The 26260-nt window shown below is 32.4% G+C and overlaps 1 protein-coding gene across 12 annotated transcripts in view; it reads left to right on the top strand.

Annotated features, from left to right (window-relative positions):
- The window catches only part of RIMS2 (regulating synaptic membrane exocytosis 2), a 255008-nt gene that overhangs the window by 30185 nt on the left and 198563 nt on the right, over nt 1-26260 (top strand). For 2 of the 12 annotated variants that reach the window (XM_021713514.1, XM_021713517.1), the window contains exons 4-7: nt 431-496; nt 9941-10120; nt 11038-11147; nt 11964-11996. In XM_021713514.1, the coding sequence (XP_021569189.1) occupies nt 431-496; nt 9941-10120; nt 11038-11147; nt 11964-11996 (389 nt within the window). The remainder of the gene's footprint in view (nt 1-430; nt 497-9940; nt 10121-11037; nt 11148-11963; nt 11997-26260) is intronic. The other 10 variants (XM_021713532.1, XM_021713524.1, XM_021713529.1 and 7 more) reach the window with 6 other exon arrangements.

Here is a 26260-nt window from a genome sequence, read left to right as displayed (position 1 = left end):
AAAATCTGCTAAATATTAGAAATTGCCTCTTTTATTACTTTCTTCTTAAAATCTCTGGCTATTTTGTTATTTTTCTCTTCTCATCTTTTCTCTATAAAGAAAAGTAAAGCTCTTCATTGTTTAACAATTTCTAGGTGGTGCTGAAGGTGTTTGAGTAATAATTGATAAGATTCTTATTTTGAAATATGATTTTTTAAATTCTTAGTTATATTTCTGTTGCATTTTATTTTAGAATATCTAGAACATTTTTACCTTTAGCACTACCGTATTACAGTAGACATTGGGAGGAGGGGCAAGCTTTCCAGTAAAAGTTTTCATTTGCTTTGCTTACTATCTGCCTATTTTTTAATCTCACTTTTAAAATTGAACTTTACTCTTTTCCCTTCCTTCCTGAGTCTTATTTCTATTCTTGTTTCTGCCATGCTTGCAGTCATTTTCTTACTCTACCTCGCTCCAGATACAGTCAGACCATTGAGCATCATCACAGGGATGGCAGGTATATTTTTCTTACAATTGAGTCTGTTTGTAGAATTGCATGTGTCTGTCTATTGATATGATATAATTCACTTTTATTTCTGTTTTTATGTATACATATATGGTTTGTAGTGAAATATAGAAATATTACCTTTATAAAATAGCGTGAAATAAGACATGTATAAACTTATTGTAGTAAGGCATCAAAAATACAGCTTCTCTTTGGTCAATTTTTTTTAAGATGTGAAGAAGTACAGTTCAGGATTATGTATACAGTGGTTATTGTACAAGTAAAGTTTGGGCCCCCATTTGGTCCTCACTTCACCTGGACTTGAGATCAGGTACCCTTATTGATGTTGTGTTGTCGTCCCCTACCCACCCCCACCCCCCACAACTTTGGTAAGTTAAGATAACCTCTTTGATTATCCTAAAAGTATAGTTTCTTAGGAATTATGGTTAACTCTCTATTATCTAGAAAGATAGAATTTCAATAGTCTTTTTAAATTAACTGCAATTGACTGCCCATCCCTCACAGAGTTCGTAATTAGGTGTTTAGATGACACATGTCTTTACAACTGTCTTTCGTACTACCTCCCTCCTCCGGAGTAGAGGAGTCTGTCCTTGAAGTGTTTAGGTTGAACTGATTTGTTTGTGTTTACCTTGTCAAAGGTGGCTGTGATCTACTCTTTTCTGATAGTAGAGAATCCTAATCTGTGGAGAATCCTGAGTCCCTGAGAAAATACTTGTTCCTACCACAATTTCTTTTCCCAAAGTGGAATTCATAAAGAGTACAGCTACAATACCTTAAATAAATATAATTTATACTGGAAGGAAATACCAATTACCTGAAATTTAACAGAAAGAGATTAACTAGAAAGAAGGTAAAGAAGGACTCTGCAGTTAGAAAAGTTCTATGGGGATTAGAGCCAGTTCAATGACAACATTAGAGATCCTTGAGGCAGAATGATAATATGATGATGGGTTCAGCTGGTATAGATTAGGAATTACATGCCATACTTAGTCACCCTATTATTTCAAAGTGATTTGGAGTTATGTATGGCCTCCTTTATCCTTATTAAATTAGTTAGTTGGAGGTTGATAATAAAAGAGTTCAGAAGAAATGATTAAAACCTAATGAGTAATCTCCTAAAGACTGAATTTGTGTGGGTAAATGAAAAAGGACACATAAGAGATAACAACAACAATAAATTCCTAATAATTCAAGTTTTGTAGTGTCCTTCAGTTAATGCTATTGAAATGTATCTTCACATTTAATGATATGATAATGCTTATTGCTATATTTAATTTTCTTCTGCCTTTTTCACTCTTTTTTATTTTGCTTTAATACTAAATAATTTTCTTTTGTTGGTTTTTTCTTTATTTTTACTTTTGCTGTTTGTTACATTCTGATTATTTTTTGATTGCAATGATTATATATTTACCTTCAAAAATATGAAAAAGTTATATAGCTATATCTTGATAATTGACTTATGCAGATGAGGGCAACACTGGAAGAGGATGCCCAGTTGAAGTAAATGTTATTTAAATCAGGACTATGCAGAACCATACTGCAAAAAGGTTGACGTTATAAGGAATTTTGTTAATAATGGAATGAGGATTCTTGAAAATGCAGCAGAGAATTAGAGGAAATAAAGAATGGCACAGAAGAGAGTGGAGAAGGTAAAGAATTTAGAGAGAAAAAGATATAAGGGGCAGTGGGGCTTGCCTTTAACTTAATAGCCAAGAATTACAGAGGTAATATACTTGAAGAGAAGTGATTGAATTTAAATATTCTAAGTTTATCTCAGTTGTTTTGGTGCCAGAACTGACTGAGGGTCCCGGGAAGGATTTGACCTGGGTCTTCTGAGGACTGGTATGGAGTTGAAGAGAGGCAATGATGGTCATATCTAGAGCTATTTTGGGACCATAATTAGAACCCTTGTTAAATAAAAGAGTCTGACAAAGCTAGTGGAGTCGTGATAAAGGATAAGATTCCTGTGTGGAACATAGACTGTTGTCTTGTGGATGCCCTATCCTGGATGGTTGGCATTAGTCAGTGTGAACTAAGCCAAGTAAGCCACACAGTCCTAGACCCTCCTTTTTTTAAACCTTAATTTCCCTGCATCACCAGTCTTCTTCCTATAAACAACTATTTTGTTCTTCATCCAAACTAATTTCTATTTGTGTTTCCGACTCTAACCTTGATTTCTCTGGAATTTTCCTGCATTTGTTATTTCTTGTTTCTGTTATATCTTAGTCTCTCTTTCTTTACTGATTTTATTTCTCCACAAATTATTGTTGAAGTATCCCTAATAATGCTTTCCATTCTTCCACTCCATTAAGCTACTTTCTGTATGGTCCATTTCTCTCTTTCTCTTTCTCTCTGCCTTTCTCTCCTTATTTTACTCAGGTCAAAGTTCTTGAGTATGTATCTTTACATAAGTTTCCTCCACTCTTTCATCAGCTCTTAAGCCTTAAGTTCCACTGTTTGATCTCTGCTTCCCTTACTTTATTGACATGATTTTCTCTAAGTTTATTATTTGCCAAATCACTTATACATAATTATTTTTGCTGTTTCTTGGTATCTTTTAATCATGTCTGTTTTTGGAGTGGGGGGAGTTTCTCTAATGCAGGGCTATCCTGGTTCTCATTCTACCCTTTGGCTGCTCTTCCTTCTCCTGCACTTCTTTCCCATTTCTCAAGTCCTCTCTTTTTGGGCCATTTGTTTTATGTTACTCTATGTTTTGACCAAAACTTCTAGTGCCTGGCATATAATTTGAACTCAATAAGCATGTATTGGAAGAATGAATTAGTCAATGACTATTAAAATATTAATACTAAACAGTGACTTCTCAAACTGTATTTCTAACACACATTCCTCCTTTGCAGGTCAGATTTCTCTGTCTGGTTGACATCTGCACAAGAATATTTCTCTAGCATCTCATAAATTTATGTCCAAACCTGAATTCCCTATCTTTTGCCCAAATAATTCTTCTCTTTCTGTTCATAAATCATCATTTCATTTCTGAGGCTGGAAATTTAAAATGTTTTTTGGAAATTTAGTTCCACATTTAATTCATATAGTGATTTCTCAAGCATTATTGACGGAAAAAAATAAACTTACTGCCAAGAATTAACAATTCAGTGAATCTCACTATATCACCCAGGCTGGAGTGTAGTGAGATAATCATAGCTCACTGCAGTCTCGAACCCCTGGACTCAAGTGATTCTCCCACCTTAGTCTCCCAAGTAGATGAGCCACCACATCCTGGCTAATTTTTATTATTATTATTATTTGTAGAAACAGGATCTAACCATGCAAGTATGGTCTTGAACTCCTGGCCCTGAGTGGTCCTCTCTTCTAGACCTCCCAAAGTGTTAGGGTTACGGGCATGAGTCACCACTCCCAGCCTGACTCTTTCTTTTCGTCCATTATCTGTCTGCTGAAATCTTCCCAAAGATGTTGTCCATCTTTCCTACTACAGTCTCTAACATATCAAGGACACATATTTTAAATTCCCCTGTTTGTTTTTCTAACATTTATGCCATCTCTCTGAATCTGCCTTTGTTGATTGCTTTGTCTCTTGAAAGCAGACTAGCTTTTTTGCATGTCACTCTTAGCGACTGAGGCAGATAGTGTTTATGCCTGAATATGAGCACAGCTTTTGCTCTGTTAGTGTGTGGTGGTGGGGGGGTTGGAGTGGTAGGAGTTAATCACCCTTACAACTGCTGCCTCTGAGTTATGAGATTTAGACTGGCATTATGAATTGACAGCTAAGGGCAGCAGGCAGCAAAACAAAAAGAAGGTTGGTGAATTGTTCAAAGTTGATCAGTGAAACTGTTGAATATAGCACTCAACATTCTAGTGTGAGGACCCTACCTCATCACATATACTCATGTAATATAATAGCAATTCATAATTCTATCCTTTAGAGATACATCTTTAAAATGTTTGCTATTTTATGTAATATTCGAGGATGTGGGAAGGAATAGTGTAGGGCCAATAACTTGGTGGAATAACTTGAATCTCTTACAATTGACAAATCATTTTAACCTCTAACATTTACTAAAGCTGGAAACTATTTCATAAAATAAGAATTTTATAGACAGGAGGTGGTAATTATATTTACTCCCAGGATTTTTTTAAATTTATATTTTAAAGATATATTAATTTGTTACATGGTAAATATGCTGGATAAATAATCCTACCTGTTTTGTTACTGTAATTTTTGAAATAAAAAATAGCAATGAAAATTACAAATATTTGATATAATACCGAAACTATCCTCAAGATATTTACATCGTATATGTTTATGTATGTGTATGTTAATGATACATATCTTTATTGTTCAGTATTGTATTTGTCCCCAATTTTCTTAAGGAAATTAGGACATTTGATCTTAAAAAAAATACTTCTGTAGATGTGAGAACACTTTACCTCTCTGTTTAATGACAAAATAGGCTTGAGGGTATAGTAATGTTTTTTCCTGCCTTAATGGTGTCTTGCTTGCTCTCATTAACATATGTATTTTTATCATTTTCACATTTTAGATTGTTATTAACTTGACTATGCTATTGTTATTTTTGAATAAGTTTATTTTTAACTAATGAAGATTCTTTACATCTAACTTAACAGAAATAGTCTATAGAGAAATGCTATCATGCCCAAGGAAAAATTAACCTATCATCCTCCAAAATAATAAAATATTTCTATTAGTGTAAAATACTTATTTACCACAATTTTCATGGTGAATATTTTGTATCTTGTAATTCTCTTAATATTAGAAGCAATGCTAAAATACTAGAGTTTTTAAAAAGTTAATCTTTTACATTATGATGAACATGAAAATTATAATTTTAAAGTTGTCATACAATTACTTTAAATTATTTGCTATGTCAAACAAATACATATATAAGTTAATTACCCTGGAATATCTCTTTTTAAAATGTTTCCAAGTATATTTTACTACGTATTTATACTTCTATTATGCAGTTAATTCCAAGAAAATCTTCTAGACATTCAGGGTATTTTAACAAAAGTATAATGCTTCTGCTGTTAATCAGCTTCTTATATCGCACAATATGGATATAGGGAAGCTATTTCTTGCCACAAACCTGAAACTACACTTTCCCTTCAGAGATATATTCACATTTTTTTAAATTTAGGATTTCCGCTTTATAAAGGAGAAGAATAATTTCTAATTTTTTTCCTAATTTAGTGTTTTTAAAATTCCTAAGTCGTTTTACTTTTGACAAGTTTATTTTTCAACAAAACCTATTAAATTTACTTGTGACATTTTTACAATATAAACATGAAATAAGTGTGTCTGAGTTCATATAGACTGAGTACCAAACTACATAATATGACTATTTTCATTTATTTCTGAATATTACTTTTAAATATTGTATTGTGGTGGTGGTGGTTGTTTCTAAATTTGTTTTGTATTCATCATATTCTTCTATCATATCCATAGGGATGCTCTACATTGAGTTTACTTTGATTTGGAGTTGTATCACTGTGATGAGTTGGATGGATACATAGATGTAGTAAGGTATAGAAAAGAATGCCCATGATCTATGCTTTCCTGGTCCAGATCCCTTGTCCCTTCGTTAAATTAAGGACCCTGAAGTAAGTAGGAAAAGTAATAAAATAAATTTAGGAAGTTGCATCAGATACTTGGACATTTTGAAAATCTTTCATGAACAACTATATTGACTGGAAAAATGATTCAAAACTGACACCTTCACTAGATAATTATAAAATTATTTTTTCCTTAGCAATGACTGAAAACAAATAATAACATCATATTCTTTTAATTTGTTTTTGCTTTTTAATGAGTAAACATTGACATTTAAATTTGAAGGCCTTAAGCCGGGCTCAGTGGCTCAGCCTGTAATCCCGCGCCTTTGGGAGGCTGAGGTGTGAGGATTGCCTGAGCCCGCGGGTTCGAGACCCGCCTGGGCAGTGAGGCCTCATCTCTACAATAAATCAAAAAATCAGCCGGGCGTGGTAGCGCATGCCTATAATTCTGGCTACTTGGAAGGCTGAGGCGGAAGATTCGCCGGAGCCCAGCAGGTCGAGGCTGCGGTGGCCGGGGCGGCCACTGCACTCCAGTCTGAGCGACAGAGTGAGACTCCAACTCAAAAAAAAAAAAAAAAAGAAATTTGAAGGCCTTCTAAGTTGTTTTCTTTATTATTGTGGCCTATTATCAGTTTATCATCATCTCAAACTCCATGGGTTGCTAACAATAGTGACTGTCAATCAGCATTAGGTCAGTGGAGGGGCAGTTAAACAATATCCTCTGCAAATACTTGCAGGTTGGAATAGCAGCTACCAGATGATGCAGAACAGTAGTCTATGTCAATTTAGGTAAATGACATAAAACATCTGAGCTATTTTAAACATAGATTAGAAAATATAAACTATTAAAAAAAGATGAAATGATGATAGTTGTTAAATTCCTTTTTGAAAGATCTATCAAATTATTACCTAAGCAAGATTTAAATTTTCAAGCAAGGGGCTCCCTAACCTTTTGTGGCTTACCCTTTGACAATCTGATCAAACCATGGCCATTCTTTTTTGAATAATTCATATGCATAAATGAAAATAAGATAAATCAGTAGGATTACAAAGGAAACTAACTAATATTGAAATAAAGACCCCCAAGTAGGCACTAAAATATGTTAAGCCTTGTAAGTGGTTGTCTGTTGTTTCCCAATTCTTCGTTGCTACTATTCAAAATTAATTATTTATAAATTCTTATCTTGAATTTCACTCAAAATTTAGGTAGAGGTTTGCAAGTTTTATATCTCAGTCCTTTTAACAGACCTACTATGAGACTGAAAAATTTAGGTATTTCTACTTCGTATGTTTTTAACAATAACATTGGGTCTTAACTAATCAAGCTGTCTTACCCAAAAGCAGGAGCCTTTGTTGACCTTCTCTATGTGTTATCAAAGTTTACGATATGGTCGATTTCTGTTCCCCTTAACTGTGGCAGGACATTTTGGGAAATTTCTACTTTCTCCTATAGTTGTTTTCAAGTTTCATTTATTAACCTATTTTCATTTCACACCATGGCAATTAAATACTTGATATTTTTATGGATATAAAAATATAAATAAAATTTAAAAGATGAGTTAATTTTCTTTTCTTTCTTTTCATTTTATTTTAAAGATGTGGGGATACAAGTCAGGATTAGGTACATAAATGGTCTACGTCCAGGGGAATTTGAGCCTCTCACTGGTCCTCACTTTCCCTGGTTTAGGATAAGGTACTCTTAGTGATGTTATGTGCACCCCCCGCCCCCCATGGCAGCATCCCACTACTTCCGATCCTTCTCTTTTAGTATTGTGATAAATGTTCAGGACCCACTTATGAGTGAGATCATGTGGTATTCAGTTCTTTGTTTCTGTGATAGATCATTGAGTATGATAATTTTCAAACAATTTTTTCACTAAAGAGATTTTTTTTAAATCAGAGATGTTTTCTAAGTAACGACCTCTTTGTTTTACAAATAGTAGTCCCCTTTTGAGGACATAGCAACACGTTTGAAATAATTCTCTAGATTTCACCCACAATTACATATTTCAATTATTACAAATAATTTTTTACTTCACGAAGATGTGAAATGGTATATCCTAACATTTGTTTCCCTTTTCACTTGGAAAAATTATTTAACAGGGTCAGAATTAATGAAATTTTGGATACATAAGTGAAATATTAGCCTAACATTCTATTGGGATAGTCATTGACATTTCACGAAGTTTTGTTACCACATATTATTTAATGAGATAAGTTTATCATTAACTTAAGATGATAAGAAATCTTTGAAATAAATACAAAGATTGATACTCTTAAAAACAGATGTTAAGGAATTTAAGAAATATATATATATATGCATGTATGCACACAGAGAGATATACATCCTTTTTTTCCCCAGTTATCTATTGTGTGAAGATATATAAAAAATAGTAGACTAAAAACGTTTAGCAAACTATTGAACATATTTATTTCTTAGGAAAAGTGTTCTCTTTAAAATAGTTCTTCAGAAACAAAAGTAGAACTATTATTTTTACACTGTGAGGTTGCCTTTTCATTTCTCTCTTTGACTAGTAATTGAATATTTTATATGTATCTACATTTCATCTTAATTATTTTGACATTCTGGATACACTTACATAAAAATATCAAACTTGGAAAATTAATCTATTATAGTACATAGACTTAAAAATATTTTAAAATGCTTTGACTTATATGTTACTCTCTGATTTTAAAATGTAAAATAATCACTAGATTTGATGTCAAATAAATCGAATATTTACTAAGTTCATTTAATCTAATGTCTACTGATCCAAAATTGTTTGCCATAAAATTCATGACATTTGGGAAGTTATGTCCTTTTTTTCTTATTTTTCTCTAATTTCTACACTTTGTCATTATCAAAAATAAAGTTGAGAGAATTTACAGGTAAAGTAGAAGTCCTTGATACATAGTCTTGAGGGAGACTAATGCTTGCTTGACGGTAATACATGAGCATTTCCTTTTTTGTAGTTAAAACTGGGTGGGGAGATAGTAATTCAACTTGAAGTATACTCTGTGGCATATGTATTACTTCTCATTTCTAGAGCTAAAGCCAGCATTTACTGGGTTGTCTCACAAGTAGTGGGATGGGTGTTAGAAAACTTGTATTGTTTACGCTAGGCATAAAAGCATTATGCTAGCTCCAGGGATAGAAAAATCAATAATGATAGGTTACTTAAATTTAAGTATACTTCCCTTAACAAGAGTTAAGTGTTGGTATTAGGTATGCTTGTGGTCAAAGGGATCACATTGTTTCAGAATTATTTCACTCAATTAATACTCATTCTGAATTATTTTGGTTGGCAAAGCTAACGTGCTGAGATGGATGACTGATTAACCAGTTTTTTACAGAGTGATTTTTCTTATTGGTCATGTTTAAATATGGCTACAGACTTCAAAGTCACCCTATTTTCTTATAACCTCATTTTTATTCTTCTGTTTGAATGTTCAGATGTTTAGTGTATGCTGAAAGGCTTTGTATATCATAATTACTAATAAACAACCTCAGGGGCTAGAGAACCGATGCTTATATGATTTTTTTCACTCTTTTGAAGATGTTAGGAAAAGTCATTGAATTATTTTAAAATAGAATACTTCACATATTTCACATGTTCCATTTAGCAGGTAGTTTTGTTTGTTGTTGATTATAACTGAGCAACTCCTATTATCCTTGTTGGAAATTACTATTAAAGGCAGATTTTGGTTCCTTAGATATTCTCAAGAAGTTTACTAGGAAATTGCTCACAGTATGTTGGGGAAAAGAAAATTTTTTACATACTCAATAATTTTAGACAATTTTTTCAAAATCATTTTGATGCATCATAACCAAATAGCAGAAGGGCACTAAAGATCAACTGAGCTGCTTTTTGACTAACGTTTCAGGGATTGTGAAGCAGCAGATAGACAGCCATATCACAGATCCAGATCAACAGAACAACGGCCTCTCCTTGAGCGGACCACCACCCGCTCCCGATCCACTGAACGTCCTGATACAAACCTCATGAGGTCGATGCCTTCATTAATGACTGGAAGATCTGCCCCTCCCTCACCTGCCTTATCGAGGTGAAAGATAAATCAATCAGACTAACTTCCCCTTTGCCCCACTAGCACACCATTTTATTTTCCCAGCAACTAAATGGTCTCTTCTGTCATCTTTGGCTGATCACTAGTAACAATCGATACTAACCTTTTCGATGTAAACACACTATTTATATTCAATGGATATAATAGTGTGTGGCTACCATTGTAATTTGTTTATTAACTGTCCTGACTACATTTGTTTTGTGATTTCTCATTAATCAGGCGTCCTGGTAAATCCCCTCATAACTATCATGTTCTTCTACAGAATGAGAAATTATTTGTTGTCCATTAAACATCACCCTTCGAACAATCATCATAATGACAATAAATAAAACTAGACTTTTAGTTTCTTTTTATTAAGACATATTAATATTAATATGTCTTAATAAAAAGATATTACATGTGTTAACCAGTATTTTTCTTAGCTGAATTTTGAATTGTTCAGGGTTTTATTTGCAGTTTTAGAACATATTTTCTAATAAAAGGATATTTAATATAAGCCTGAGTAAAAATCTCTTTGGATCAAGGGAGGAAAGTTAGTATTAAGAGTTTGAAATCTGATAGAAAGAAATGGAAAGTATTACCTTTTATTTTTGAGCTGCAAAATTATCTTGCTTTCATGTAGATAGAATACTAATTTACATTAGTAATTCCATGGATTTTACTGTAGGGTTTTGTGTGCATGTGTGTGTATGTATGCATATTACACAAAAATATAAACATCTTTTGCTATTCCAATAATCATTCAAATATCCATATTTTGTCCTCTTTTCCTAACCTTTTAATCAGCAGCTAAACTTCTTTTAAAATTGCACTCATACAGCTATCATAAGAACCAAATGTATCAAGAGTATTTTACTAACTATACTGAAAATGGATATTCTTGGTGTATCTTGTAGGTCTCATCCTCGTACTGGGTCTGTTCAGACAAGCCCATCAAGTACTCCAGTGGCAGGACGAAGGGGCCGACAGCTTCCACAGCTTCCACCAAAGGGAACGCTGGAGAGAAGTAAGTTTTATTTCTAATTATGTCATATAGGAAATACACATGGAAGCTTAGGTGAATCCAGATTTTTCTTACTACCTTTATGTTAGATTTCTTATTTTATTAATAGTATGTCTTTACTGAATTTGATAATAAGTATATTTATAAATATTATATATTTTGCATGTAAAAGTTGTAATATTTGAAGGTAAAATAAGCTACCTTTATTGCTATGGCATATTATTCAAATTTGAGTAAATGCATTTTTAGAAGCAAAAGTACATTTTTAAAAGCAAAAGCTCTTAAATAAGTGGTTGGATGATATGTATTTGCTACAACTAAGTTTATGTAATTGTTGATAGTTACATAAAGTTTATTAGTAACTAGCCAAATCAATTTTCACACACTGCAAAGGACTACTGGTTAGCTGATGCACAACAATGGTGATCCTTCTCAAAACTGGAGAACAAGAAAAAGGTAATCATGAATATAAAACGAAAGATGCATGTTGTACTGATGTTTTTAATAATTTTAAATTTTTGCATAAGAAGCACTATTTGCTGACACACACATGAACATAGTTCCCAAACATATATAAATTCTTGGATAAAAGACCTCCAAAAGCATGGATAACAGAATATACTAATTTTGACATCATTTAAAAATTCCCTTTATTTAGTTAACTGGATGTGCTTTGCAAATATGCATATATAATTCACCATTTAACTTTTCTCTAATAGATGATACATTCTGTGCCTTTGGAAATTTCTGTTGTTTTTAACCACTGTGCTTTGGTTCCCTTTTTGTTTTGTTTTGTTTGTTTTATTTTGTTTCCCCTAGACAATGGAGTCAAGGAGATAGAACCTTATGAAGGTCTGTACATAAAGGAGGGTTTGTTTTGTGCTGACAGCCTTTTTAGGGGGCTATGTAAGCAAAAATAAACCCAACTGCAATTGATAGCCCTTCATTGTATCGGCTTTTATATACAGTAGAATTATTTTGTTTTGTGATATCTGATAAAGTATTCAACTTTTATTTTGCTTGGAAATTATACCAAGGAATTAAATTTCTTTGATTCATTAACTAAGAATGCAAAGAGTTTAGCTTCTTTTAAATTATCAGATAAAATTTGCTCTTAAAAAAAACTTAATATGTCTTTTAGACAGAATTGTAGAATTTGAGAAAGACTTTAACCAAAAATATCAATTGCAGTCTGTGTTTATGTCATTGAGGGTGTACACATAGTCTAGTTATATTTATCATCATATATTTCATTTGGTATTTATGATGATCTTTTAATTATTAAATTTGACTTTCTAGAGTAGAAAGTTGTTGAATTAGACAGTGATTGTGGTTTGTATTTTCTACATCATTTTTCATGTTGTAGCAAGACTGGTTATATCAGAGTTAAATATGATATGGTTTTATTATCAAACACTATATCTGACTCAAAAGAAAATATTGGGTTGTAATATATGGAGTACCATACATTTACTAGGACAATAAAAAAATTCTTTGCTAGCTATGGAATTCTGAAATTGACTTTGTAACTTTCAAAAAAAAAAAAAAAAATTGTTGACTGTTTTACTTACTGATGAATCTCCAGCACATAGAATAATGCCTGGCACATTGTTTGGCCCTCAATAAATATTTGTTGAATGAATGCATGACATATTTACTGAAAAGCTACCTCAAATAATATATAAAACACCACCAAAATAATATTGTTAGTCTATATATGTTTATACTAAAATTTATGTTTCTATGACTTCTTTGTAACAAATTTGTAAGGTCATTGCATTTGAACAGCAATACCTTATGTAAATTGTTGGGATAAGTTGTGTTCTTGATAGTTGTAACTGAAGGATTATCAACTTCTGTTTTGTGGTTCCTTCTATTTATATATACCATGATTTTAGACACTCAGTGCTGTTGTAACTAGTGGCCTATTATGCTCCTGATAAAAAGATTTTAGCAGCATTTTTATAGTTCTCAGTTATTTGCATAAGATTGAGTTTATATAATTTTAAATTATTTTCCATAATGAAAGTTTAGTAGTATTTGTAGAATTTTTGTCTCTCCAGGATTTTTAAAGGTAGAATTTCAACAGCATTAATTGACATAAGTCAGAAACCATAGTTTATATCACAATTTTTTAAAAAAACTAAATTTTAATCTCTTTTATAGCAATAGCCTATTGAGATATGCTCTGTTCTTTGTAATAGTAAATATATCAGAAAACCAATCATCTTGCTGATATTAAAAGTCAAGGTTGATGAAGTTTCTAAGGGGTTTGTCAACAAAGATTCTGTTTACTATTCAGTTTTTTTCTCTATAAAATTCATTAAAACTGCTGTTGTCCTTTAAAGTCCCCATTTGTGATTTTTCTACTGTTTTTATTTCATAAAAAAGAAAAAAAGGAGCTAAAACCTCCCTTCTCCTTTTCAGTATGATATAAAAGTGTTTTTGTTTGTTTTTAAAATATGGATGATTAAGTGTTTTCATAAATGTTAATATGGAGACCTCAAAAGATATATGATTATGTAATTTTCTTTAGTTTTAAAGGTGATATGTAATATCTTCTTTAGAAGTATTCAACTTCTTAAAGGTAGAGTAACCCACAATAGACTATCAATTGGAAGTCTAAATCAAATTATGTTTAGATTATCTCTTGAAAAGTTGTCAGAAGTTGTAATTTCACGGCACTATTTTAGAATTAAAATATTGAAATATTTATTTTCTAATTCTCTTTTACTGCTAAAAACTGAACAAGTCCTAATGTAACTCTTTATGATTTTGGTTTATTATTTTATATTTCAGTCTGTTAATTAAGATAATTTAAAATTGTATATATTTTGATCCTGATTATGGTGCTGTTTCAGTCATTTCTCTTTGCTTAGGACCAGAGAAATAAAATAAGGGCAATACAGAAAGTACAATGTACTAAACAATTCTAAGGCATTATTATTATTTTTTTCCCTCTAGAGTTGATGCACTGCCATTGTGGAAAAAATAATATTTATAATATCTTTTTTTGTTTCTCTGGAAGAAAATTTGTATAACATTATTTTTAAAGTAGCATACCAAGTTTATTAATGAATAGATATTACATAAGCTACCTTGGCAACTTGTCAGAATATGTATTTATCCAGCTGGTTGAATATTTTCTTTAATCAAACTAGAATGATAGTGTCTTTAACCAAGATATACATCTATCCTTTATTCAGCTTTACATTAGTTCATTTATTTATTTAAATTATTTTGCCTGCTTTATCCAGTTATCCATATATTACAAATATATTAGAGTTCACAGTTTTTCTTTTTACAAATCAAAATCATCATAAAAGCAGACAGTGAGATAATTAGCAGTACATTTATTTGCTTTATTGTAACATGCCAGAAATTTGCTTACAACAATCTATTCGTCTCCTTATAATCACTCATATTATTATTGGAATTTTTGTTTCATTTAAGAGTAACAGATACACTTATCTGGTGTTATCTTTTTATTTACTTTTACTCTTGCAAATACAGAAGTTAATGAAGAAATTGGGCATGTGGAAGAGCAGGGGGGAGAAAAGCAGGGAGAAGAAGTCAAGGCAGGTCTGTCCGACCATGTGTCTAAAACAAATCAGTGCATGTCTTACAAGTGTGACGTTTCAACATCACGTAAGGTTTTAAGCTCCAAATTTATAAACGCATAAAAAAGAGTAGATTGCTTTCCAGCCCTAACTTTAAAATAAATTACCTGATTTCTTAAGTGAATAAATATTACATAAGCTATATAAGTGTTAAAATATTTAATTTACCCAACTGGTTGAATATTACCCTTAATGTTTAAATCAAACTAGAGTTAAAGAGAGTGCCCTTGACCAAGATATACATCTATTCTTTATTCAACTTTACATTTATTTAATTATCTACTCAAAAATGTTTGAGTACCTACTAGAAAACTGCATTTTATCAAGTGTCACTCTAAGGAAAGGCGTTTGAGGCTTTAACCCCTTCTCTCAAGAATTTTGAATCTAGTAGAGGTAAATTATAAGGAACTATAGAGCAGAATATAAATTCATTAAAATTTTTAGAAGCCTAGATCATTTCCCAATATATTTTTTCCTAAAATAAAACAACTATCAGTTCCTTTTCATCTGGCTCAGAAGTACTCTAACATTTACTGACAATCGTAATTTCCCTTCATTGAGTCCTCCTCTTAAATGGTTACAGACCCTTAAGGGACCTATTAGGTTACATATCATAATGTTTGCCATTTTTTTGTCAGTGTTGCTGAAAGTATTTTAAAACTTAAAATATTATATGATCTGTAAATATTTTACATAATTTTATCAAATTTTCAGTATCACTTTAAACTCACAATTGAAAATCTCATGTAAAACCATAAAGTTTCTTTAAGCTTTAATTTTCTTTGAACAGTGTGGAATATTTTAAATTTTATCTAGTGTTTACTGATCATCACTTTTTATTTATGAATAGTAGTGTGTCCTTTGTATGTTTTTCTCTTTTTACCATGATGTGAAAGTAAGCCACTATGTATATTGTCCATAAGATGTGTTTTCATGGATGCATTCTCTCAGTGGAGTTTGTAGTTTTTAAAACTGAAAACATATTAAGCTGCAATTGCTAATTATCAGTAATTTTTTAATATTATAAAGATGAAACATCTCATCAGATTGCATCTGATAATGGAAAGAAATGCAAGTTTAGTTGCATATTTATAGAGACATAACTTTTTGTTCTGAGTATCTAGTATTATAGCTACTGGAATGTCACATATCTTCCATTTTTCTGGAATGATATAGAAATAACATTGTTATGGAATGCTGTGAGAATCAATTTCATTCTCATTTAGCTGTCCAGTTGATGTCCATTCACCTATTCCTCTATGTCTCATATTAATCCATACAGATACTGAAACTTTTTACGCTATTGGTTTCCACAAAGTCATATTTTAGTATAGCATTAGTTTGGGGACTTCGACAATAATTTGTTTTGAATTTATTAAGATAAAGAAGCTTGTTTGTTGAACCAGTTTGTTGCCTGTGTTTTGTTCTCCAAATTAACTTAATTAGGCCAGGTGTGGTGACTAAAAAGACAGGGATATAGCTTGAGACCAGGGGTTGAAGAGCAGCCAGGGCAACATAATGAGACCCCAACACTACAAAAAAGTAAAATTAGTAAAAAGTTTTAAAGCAAAAAAATTAGCTAGATTTGGTGGGGCATGCCTATAGTTCCAGCTACTTACTTGGGAGGCTGAGGAGGGAAGGTTGCTTAAGTCCAGGATTCAAAGCTGCAGTGAGCTGTAATCTGCCTGGTGACAGGGCGATAACCTGTCTCTTAAAAAAAAAAAATACTTAGTAAATTGGACCAATTATTAAATTAGCATAAGGGTATGACTATAATATAAAAAGTATTCTTTATTTCTTGTTTGTTTTTATTACTTTTCCTATAAGATAGGAAGTATATACTTTACTCTCGTGTTCATTTATGTGGGGTGTTATGTTTGATGCATGGATTTGTTTCTCTACTGTGTGAGTTCATCTTTTTTGATGTGCTTGGTTTTTATTTGGGCTGTTAATGACCTTAAGTATTAATTGCTATTGTCTGTTTTCAATATTATAAAGACAATGAGGGAGAAACACCAACCACACCTAATAATGGGAAAAAAGGCAAGTCTAAAATGAAGTTAATAGTGCTTTCTATATATTAGACACTGTATTGACATTTGTAATGTGCTTGAATATGCTTTTATAAATTTAATAAGCAGAAATATATTAGTCCCAACTTAAGTTATCCATTAAAATGTTTGTTCTGCTTTTATTTATTTATGAATATGAAATTAGTCTTCAAAATACCTTAGTAATTCTGCTACAATCCTATTTTATTGTTATGTATAGCATTAAAATCGGAAGATCTACTTTTTTAATCATGTTAACGGGCAAGATTCTGAGGAAAATCGTGGTCATATTTTTCAACCCAGAAATTATTTTAAAATTGAATTGTTTAAAAACATTTTAAAGTAGAAAATGAAACAAACTTAATTATAAAATTCAACAATAAGTGAACATTTATAATATTTGTAGAGTTTTCAGAGTTCCATACACAGGAATTAATATATTACCTGGGAAAGTAAAAAGATGATTGCTTTTAATACTTACATTTGTTTTTTTTATAATTATTGCTGACTTAATTCTGTAATCCACCACAACCAAAATCTATCAAAATAGTAGGGCCATTGTTTTGGGAGGCTGACACAAGAGATTGACTAGATGCTAGGAGTTTGAGACCAGCCTGGACAGCATAGCAAGATTCTATTTCTTTAAAATTAGCTGGTATGGTGGCACATGCCTGTAGTCCTAACTACTCAAGGCTGAGGCAACAAGATTGCTTGAGTCCAGGATTTGGAGGCAGTAGTGAGCTATGGTCATTGGGCCACAGCACTCCAGCCTGGGTGACAGAGTGAGACTCTAACTCTTAACCCTTAAAAAAATAAATAAATAAATAAAATAGTAAAACTACAGTTTTTTCAGTAATTGATAATCAAATATAGATAGATTCATATATTGATTATCAGCATTTCTTAATGGTTATATAAAAAAAAGTAACATTCTCTTCTATACATAAAATTTCTCCCCTGTTTTTGGACCAAATTAAGAAATGAGTAGTTTTATGCTTCAGTAATTCCATTGGAATGATCTTTAGTCTTGAATATATTCTTCCCTGTCTTCATTGTTTAAAGACAATGTCCAACAGGGTGGCTGAATGAAAAGTAATTGTACACCTAACCCTTAACTGTACCCCACAAAACCATAATAAAAAATATTGATTAAAAAATAAATAAATAAATAAAGACAATGTCTACAATGTTACTTGTAAGATCTAATTTAACACTAAAATACCTATATAGTTTTTCTTACTGTGGAGTGTTAATTATTTATTAACATGTATACTATAATATGATTTAAAAGGTGAGACTAATATAACAAAAGAAAAAGTTAAATCATGTAAATATGAATAGTTTTCATAAAGCAATAAAAATGAAATAAACCCTCAATGTATATTTATATATTTGTCATTTTTATCTATTTTGTGACCTCTGTGACTTTTGTTTTGTACCTATGAAAGGAGATTTTGATATTTACTTAATCATATGTCAATGATCTGAAAGAGTAAACATCTCCCTAAATGTTCAATCAATTATTAAAGTACGACAGATTTTACACCTAAGTGCACTTGAATGTGTTGAGATGGTATCTGTTTCACATGAGGTCACTAGGCTAAAGATTTTAACTAACTGAGAAAGTACTCTTAGTACATTTTTTTTGCTTGTTTTCTTGACCTCTAGTTGGCCCCGAATACTGTCAAATCTTTCACTTCCAGACTGCTCTGCTTTCTATTTCCTTTTATCTTGCATGTAAATGTTTCTATCAACAGTGATTACTAGAACCTCAGTTACCCACATGTATTGTAAATTTATTTTTTGTCGTTTACATAAAAGTCCTCCCTCTTCATTGAAAAATATCATTATAGAAATCAATTCTGCATATATATAGTTGACCCTGGATCAAAATTAATGAATAGAAATTTGAAAGATGGGAACTATGTATATGCTAATTTTCTTTTATTTATTTACTCTTTCAGTATTTCCATTGGAATGATCTTTAGTCTTGAATATATTCTTTCCTGTCTTCATTGTTTAAAGACAATGTCTACAATGTTGCTTGTAAGATCTAATTTAACACTCAAATACCTATATAGTTTTTATTGCTGTGGAGTGAGAATTTGCATATGCTAATTTGCTTTTATTTATTTACTCTTTTAGTCCTCTACCTATAATTAAGGTCTAGTTGCCTAATTTTTCTTTTTCTGTCTTCTTTTGGAAGAGTGGCTTTTTATTTACTGTTTATTTTAAATATTACAGTAAAGTTCATGAGTAAATATAAGAGGGAGGTTGGTTTTGAATTGATTAAAGTATATTTGTGAATCAGATAAAATTCTAGAGGTGAGAGGAATGCTGGAAACATCTATTTTCCTTCTTTGATTTTCTTATTCAGAATAAAAAGAGATAGCTATGGGTTGCAAATCTAAACACGTGCTCGAAATACCCAAGCACTGAATACCTGGTGGACTTACCACCATCCTATGTCGGAATTAAAATAGAAAGGGAAGAAAGCTTTAGTCTACATCTTGTTGTGGAGTACCCACATATAATTTTGGAATAGATACAGTGTCTAATGCCTTTCAGTTAATGAGATATGTGATCAGTATCCAGAGGAACTCCACACTCCACACGTGGAACTGGTTGCTGAGTTCTCAAATGAAAATCTACTTCAGTTAATCCTTTGGGGGTACATTAGCTCTTCACACCTGCAATAAAATGAGATTTGCTTTTTTCATAGAGCATAGCACTATACATTAAAACTCAAAAGAAGAGCATAAATGGTGAGTTTCTAGCACCCATAATTATTTTCATTTATATATTCATTCCTTTCACAAATAATGTTTGAGTACTTACTATTTTCCAGTCTCTGTTCTGGCTGCTGGATATGTACCAGTGTATATGTCAAACAAAATCTCTGGCTTCATAATGCTAACATCTATTGGAGGAGGCATAATAAATAAAAGAATAAATCAGATAATTTCAGAGATTAACAAATGCAAAGAAAAAGAATAAACCAGAATAATGGGATAGATAGTATTAAAAAGTGTAAGGCCAATATGATTTTGGGTCGTATATTTTTAGAAATACTCCCATCTAGGTAATATTTGAGCAGAGATCTGAATAAAGTGACAAAGTGATCCACATAAAGGTCTGAAAGAAGAGTATTCCTTGCAGAGGAACAGCAAATATGAAGGCCCTGTAATGAAAGCAAGCTTGACTTGTTCGAGGAGCAGTGAAGAGTTCAGTGAGGGTGCCACAAAGTGAGCAAGTGGTAAGTAGGTATAGTCAGAAGAGTAACTGAGGCTAGAAAGGTGACTCACACATGCCCTTATAAATCATAGTTAGGATCTGGGTTTTTACCAAGTGAAATTAGGTGGTTTTGATTAAAGTGACACAGTACCACTTCTTTTTTAGTTAAGACCATTTTAATTGCTATGTTGCAAATAGCTGAAGAATTAAGAATGGAAGCCAGGCTCGGTGGCTCAGCCTGTAATCCCGTGCCTTTGGGAGGCTGAAGTGAGTGGATTGCCTGAGCCCGTGGGTTCGACACCTGCCTGGGCAGCGAGACCTCATCTCTACAGTAAATCAGAAAATCAGCCGGGCATGGTAGCGCATGCCTGTAATTCCGGCTACTTGGAAGGCTGAGGCGGAAGGATCGCCGGAGCCCAGCAGATCGAGGCTGCGGTGGCCGGGAGCGGCCACTGCACTCCAGTCTGGGCGACAGAGTGAGACTCCAACTCAAAAAAAAAAAAAAAAGAATGGAAACCGGAAGCATCATTAATGAGGTTTTGCAGTAAACCAGCAAAGAGGTACTAGTGGCTTAAACCAGAGTGATAGGAGTAAAACAGTTGAATTTTGAACAGATATTGAATATAGAATCAACAAAATGTCCTGAATGGGTAAGAGAAAAAGAGAGATTCAGTAATAGCATCCAAGTTTTTGCTTGAGTAACTAGAAAGTAATGAAGTTTCTATTAACTGATATAGGGAAAACCATGAAAAGAATAGGTTTAATAGGCATATCAGGTGCTCAGTTTCGGATATGATAAGTTAGAGATGCTGTCAGACATCCAAGTAAAGATGTCAAGTAGGCAGTTTTAAATATGGTAGGGAGTTCAGATTAGAGGCATGAGCTGTAGTTGTAAGTTTGGAAGTCATCCTATTTACCATTGTAAGGTAGTTTATCACCAAGAGGGCAACTGTATGTGGCTAAAAGAAGAGATCCAAGGAGTACAAAATGAGCCACTATGATATTTTGAAGTTAGGAAGAAGAAGCATCCAGAGACCAAGAAAGTGGGAGAAGAAGAAAGTGCTTGAAGGAGGAATGATCAAGAGTATAGAATGCTCACCAGATATAGCAAGAAGAAGGTCAACATGTTGACATTCACTAAGAGCAATTTTGGTGGAGTGCTAAGGAGAGAAATAGACAGGGAGTGCAGGCAACTTTGAAAGAGTTTGACTGTAAAGGGAAGAAAATAAATAAAAATACAGACCTGAGGGGAGAGTCAGGGTAACAGAATAGATGAAGGATATATGGGAAACTTATGTTCACTCTTTGTCTTCTAAATCCAAGTCTGCCATTTTGTTATGTAGAGCTACTTGGTCCCAAGCCATCTGTCCACAGATATCAATCAGTGTTCTGCAACTTAGCTCCTAGATTTAGAATAAAAGATTTTGGATTTGGAAGGGACCTTATTCATCTTTTAATAAAACTACTTTTTGTTACAGATAAAGGAGCATAATTCTAGAGGATAGCTAACTTTCTTTAATCTATATAGTAACAGATCTCTAGTCTAGACTCTCAATCTTGTGTGTTTACATACCATGTCCCTTCAGACAAATAGTGTTCTCTTTGCATGGGCTTCAACCTTTCTTTTTTAAAAATTAGACATTAGATAAAGACTTACTTCAGTTAAGCTAACATCTGCTATTTTAAGTGTGATGTATTAAATAGTCACTGAGTTTGCAAAGATGAACCAGACATATTACCTGCAGCTGCTACAATTATGATATCATGTATAAATTACATGTGTCTTAAGATTGTAATACATATTCAGGGTCAGTTTTATAAAGAGGAAGTAAATTTTGAGGTCTTCTGGGTAGGTTTTCAGCCCCAAATATTTATCTCATTATCTATCATAGTATTTCATTTTCTGCTATTTTCTTTCCTTTTTTTTTTTTTTTTGAGTTGGAGTCTCATTCTGTCACCTAGGCTCACGGCCACCGTAGCTGCGACCTGCTGGGCTCAGGCTATCCTTCACCTCAGGCTTCCAAGTAGCTGGAACTACAGAGAGACAAGTTCTTGCCATGTTGCCCAGGCTGGTCTCGATCCTGTGGGCTCAGGCAGTCCTCTCGCCTCAGCCTCCCAATATGCTGGGATTACAGGTGTGAGCCACCATGCCCAGCTATATTCTGCTATTTTCTAGTGGCTTATTGTAATAATACAAAGCTTTTAGCCTTTTTAGGACACTGAAATGTAAATATTCCTGAGGACATTACCCAAGCTATTATCGCATACAAATCTTCACAGGAAGCAAGTAAGTAGAGAAAATCAAGTGTGAGAAGGATGCTGAAAAATGTAGTAGAGTTCTATGTGTCTTCAAAGGGTAATAATGGCAAATTCTGTCCATTCTAAATTATACTACTTGCCATGTAGATGTGCTATAAATGTCCTTCTTAAATATAAATTTAAATTTATATTTAATTTTTTAGAACAATATATGTCACATAATAATTACTACATATGTATTTGTTATTATTACTATAATTTCTTAGTAGTGCCTTGCTATAATTTTATGTTTTCAGTGCAAAATCTGAAAATTTTAGTTTGAGAATTATTCAATAATAGATATAATCATGCACAGCAATAGTGATGTTTTGGTCAACAACAGACTGCATATACAATAGTGGTGCTATAAAATTATAACACTGTATTTTTACTGTATCTTTTCTATATTTGCATATGTTTAAATACACACATACTTACCATTGTGTTATAGTTACCTACAGAATTTAGTATAGTAACATGCTGTACGTGTTTATAGCCCTGGAGCATAGGCTATACCATGTAGCCTAGGTGTGTAGCAGGCTGTACCATCTAGGTTTGTGTAAATATGCTCTATGATGTTTGCTCAATGATGAAATCGCCTAAAGACACATTTCTCAGAACATATCCCTGTCGCTAAGCAATGCATGACTGTATACAGTTTGGTCGTTTTTTTGGAAGTCAGTCATCTTGGTACTATTCTTAATCAGATAGCTCATATAAGAAGCAATACTAGGGTAGAAATAAATAGGATTGGGTTATAACATAAGTTATTTCATATGTATTAATATATTTGTACATGTTTCATTGAACGTGGTGAAAAAATCAATATGTGAACTTTTAGAGTTATTTTCTCTAAGTCAGAGAACTGTTTAATCCATTAGGACTTTTCCAGTGTCATATGTTTAAAGAACTCTCTTAGCAGTCAGACACTTGGGTCTTCAATTCATTTCTGCTCCTAAGCATATATAATCTTTAGCAAGTCTTTTAATTCTTTGGATCTCAGTTTCCTCTTCTGTAAAATGAAGTATTCTATATTTTTTAATAGAAAATATATTTTGGAAATGTGGCTAATAAAGTCTAAACTCTCAAATGGTTTTGTTTTCAATTTACTGTTTATATTGTTATTGTTGTCTGTTAATTTTGTTTGGTTCTGGGAAGCTAGTAGCAATAACTTACTGACTGTTAATTGTTAATTCACTGTTGAGATTACTTAAACTAAACCCTATCCTACTGCCTGTTAAAAAGTCAGATTCCTAAAGATACATAATCAGATGAAATGAAAAATATTTTGTTCCTTTCAAACATAGATGACCTTAAGAAAGGAAAGGAGGGAGGGAGAGACAAGAAGGAAGGAGAAGGAAAAGAAAGAAAAACAAGCATTATATAAAAAGCAGTTTACAAATGAACCAAAAGTAATAAAGTAATTTTGACATTCTTTGTAATGGATACTTGTTTCTGTAGTCATCCTAGATATTAGATACCATTTAGAGTGATAGGATGTGGACAGGGATGATGGATCTTGACTTTGTTTTTTGTCTCTCTGTATTCTCATGAATGCTACCAGGCCAAGGAGAATATTAGTACCTACATCTTAATTTCCAAATTTGATTATTTTCTTCATAGGAATGGATTTTTATCGTGGAATTGGTGGACACTTCCTAAATACATCATTCCCCTCCAATTAAGATAAATGACCATTTGTCCAAATAATATGAGAGAGTGATGCAGGGATACTTTAAAGTAGCAGAGGATTTATGTTTTTGACCAGATAAGCATTCAATCACATCTGTATTATGGAAAGATCACTTGGTAACATGAAAGAGAAGAGATTAAGGGCATATGACCAGTTACTAATATTTGCTGGCCTAAACTAGAGCAGAGGCTAGAATAGACGATTAAGTGCATTTAAGATTTTCTTTCCCCATTCATAATTAACAAGCCTAAGTGAATCCACTGTGGAAGTTAGGTACTTGCATACAGATATTTTCTAGTTTCTTTGCCTAAGCTTTCCTTTCATTCCTGGAGGGCTTTCCTCTTTATTTTACTTTTCTTTCTCTTTTACTTACCGTATTTCTTCCATACTTCTGAAGTCTCAAGTGACTAATCAGATTTAGAAAAGAACTCTCTTTCACCGTATACCTTTCTGCAAACTTAGCCATTATTCAAAGCCATATCTTGTTGACTTCCTAAGTGCAGTCCTTAAGCCAACCATCTTTGATTTTTGTTGTTGAAAGTAACTTTATCTTAGGAAGGTCATATGGTGCAAGAGAAAGAACATAGGTTTCTGAACTTTGACACAGGGCCTGTCTTTACAGTGTACCAGCTCTGTGACTCTAGGCCCTTGTCCCAAGTTAGTTCACCTGAGAAAAGAAATGTTAGCACATTTCTGTCATTCCCAGTATGCTAGTTTAAAACTCAGTTGAAGTGATGAGTGTGAAATCGTAAACTAAGATAACTTTTCCATATTAATTTTCTTTGTTTTCTCACCTATAAAAACCACCTAATAGAAAACCCTATTTGTTTTTTATAGGGTCGAATATGATGCAATATGTGAAAGCCTATTGAAGCATATACTATTTTAAAATTATAATCTCGCCAACCTTGGAATTTGTGCTCTTGAAATTGTAGTGCTGGTGTAGAATTGGCTACAGGGTGTGATGAACACGAGCTAGAATATAGTTACTTTGTAGATATGTGAGTCTCTTAAATATCACTGACAAAAGAGTGTCTCATAGTTGTCTTCATGAATATAGTCACTTTATATTATCTAATATTTATTACATCAATCATCAATATTTCATCTACAAATTAAAGATGGGATAAATATAGTGATTGTCTCGGAGTTTCAAATCTTAAGAATTGTTCCTCTGTTTTACTGAGTTTTTAAAACAAATAAATGAACTTATGCCATTTTAACTATAGGACTTTTAAGAAACTTAGAATCGCAATTTTATAATTTATTCAATGAAATTTTAAAATACTCGACAGGAATCTTGGCGAAAAAAATTTTATCCTCCTAAAACCAACTTCTTTTGGTATTTGAGTAGTTCTTAGTTTGCATCTGAACAGATTGATGCACATTCTTTCAAAGTAATATTTGTCGATTAAATGACGTTGTACATCTTACTTTTCACTTTGTACCCGATGATAGTAGAGTAGATATGTGATGAGACAGGCTAGCTTTGTGCTTAAATCTCAATTTTCTTTCATATTAAGGATAATATTCTCTTTTTCAATAGTTACCACAAAGAGCTCAATAATAGAAAAGATTCTTTAAGGCGTAACATGCTCCGGAATATTTTTGCTATTTATGTTTAACGTAACTAAACTAAAATAATATTCTAAAAATTAGAACATATTTCTCAAAATGAATTCATATTTTTGGACGACTTGTAATGTTTTATTTTAATTATAAGAGCTATTAATTCAAAGAAGCTAGGAATGGGTAGCTCTTAGCATTGTTTTGTAATAAATGAACTAATGACTCAGTAGTCTATTCTGTTCTTTTTATGACTTCCATTCCGTTTTAAAACAGACACTTGAGTTTCAAGATAGAGTTTAGTCGTTGCCACCTTTAGAACTTTCAGAACATTTCCTAAATTCTCAGTGCCTCGATTTTCTCATCTCCATTGTAGGTACTCTTCCACAAAATCAAATCTGACTAATCAGTCTAGGATCATAAGAAGCAAAAGCAGCTCTATAGTTTTAGAACTAGAAATAACATAAGGGATTTTCAAAAACAGTTTTCTCATATCAAATATAACGAACCTAGAGGTCAGAGAAGCTATGATACTTGCCTAAAGTTATATACCTAGTTAATAGTGGAAATGTTCCTGGAAGCCAGCTTTTGTGGCTCAGCATGATGACTTATCTATTACCTTTTCTATGAATCATGGATAGTTTGATCTAGTTC

This window comes from Carlito syrichta, unplaced genomic scaffold (genome assembly GCF_000164805.1).
Source record: "Carlito syrichta isolate Samal-C Ts95f unplaced genomic scaffold, Tarsius_syrichta-2.0.1 Scaffold92606, whole genome shotgun sequence".
NCBI lineage: Eukaryota > Metazoa > Chordata > Mammalia > Primates > Tarsiidae > Carlito > Carlito syrichta.
Note: the sequence above shows the minus strand (reverse complement) of the source record. Positions and strands in the feature narration are given on the sequence as shown.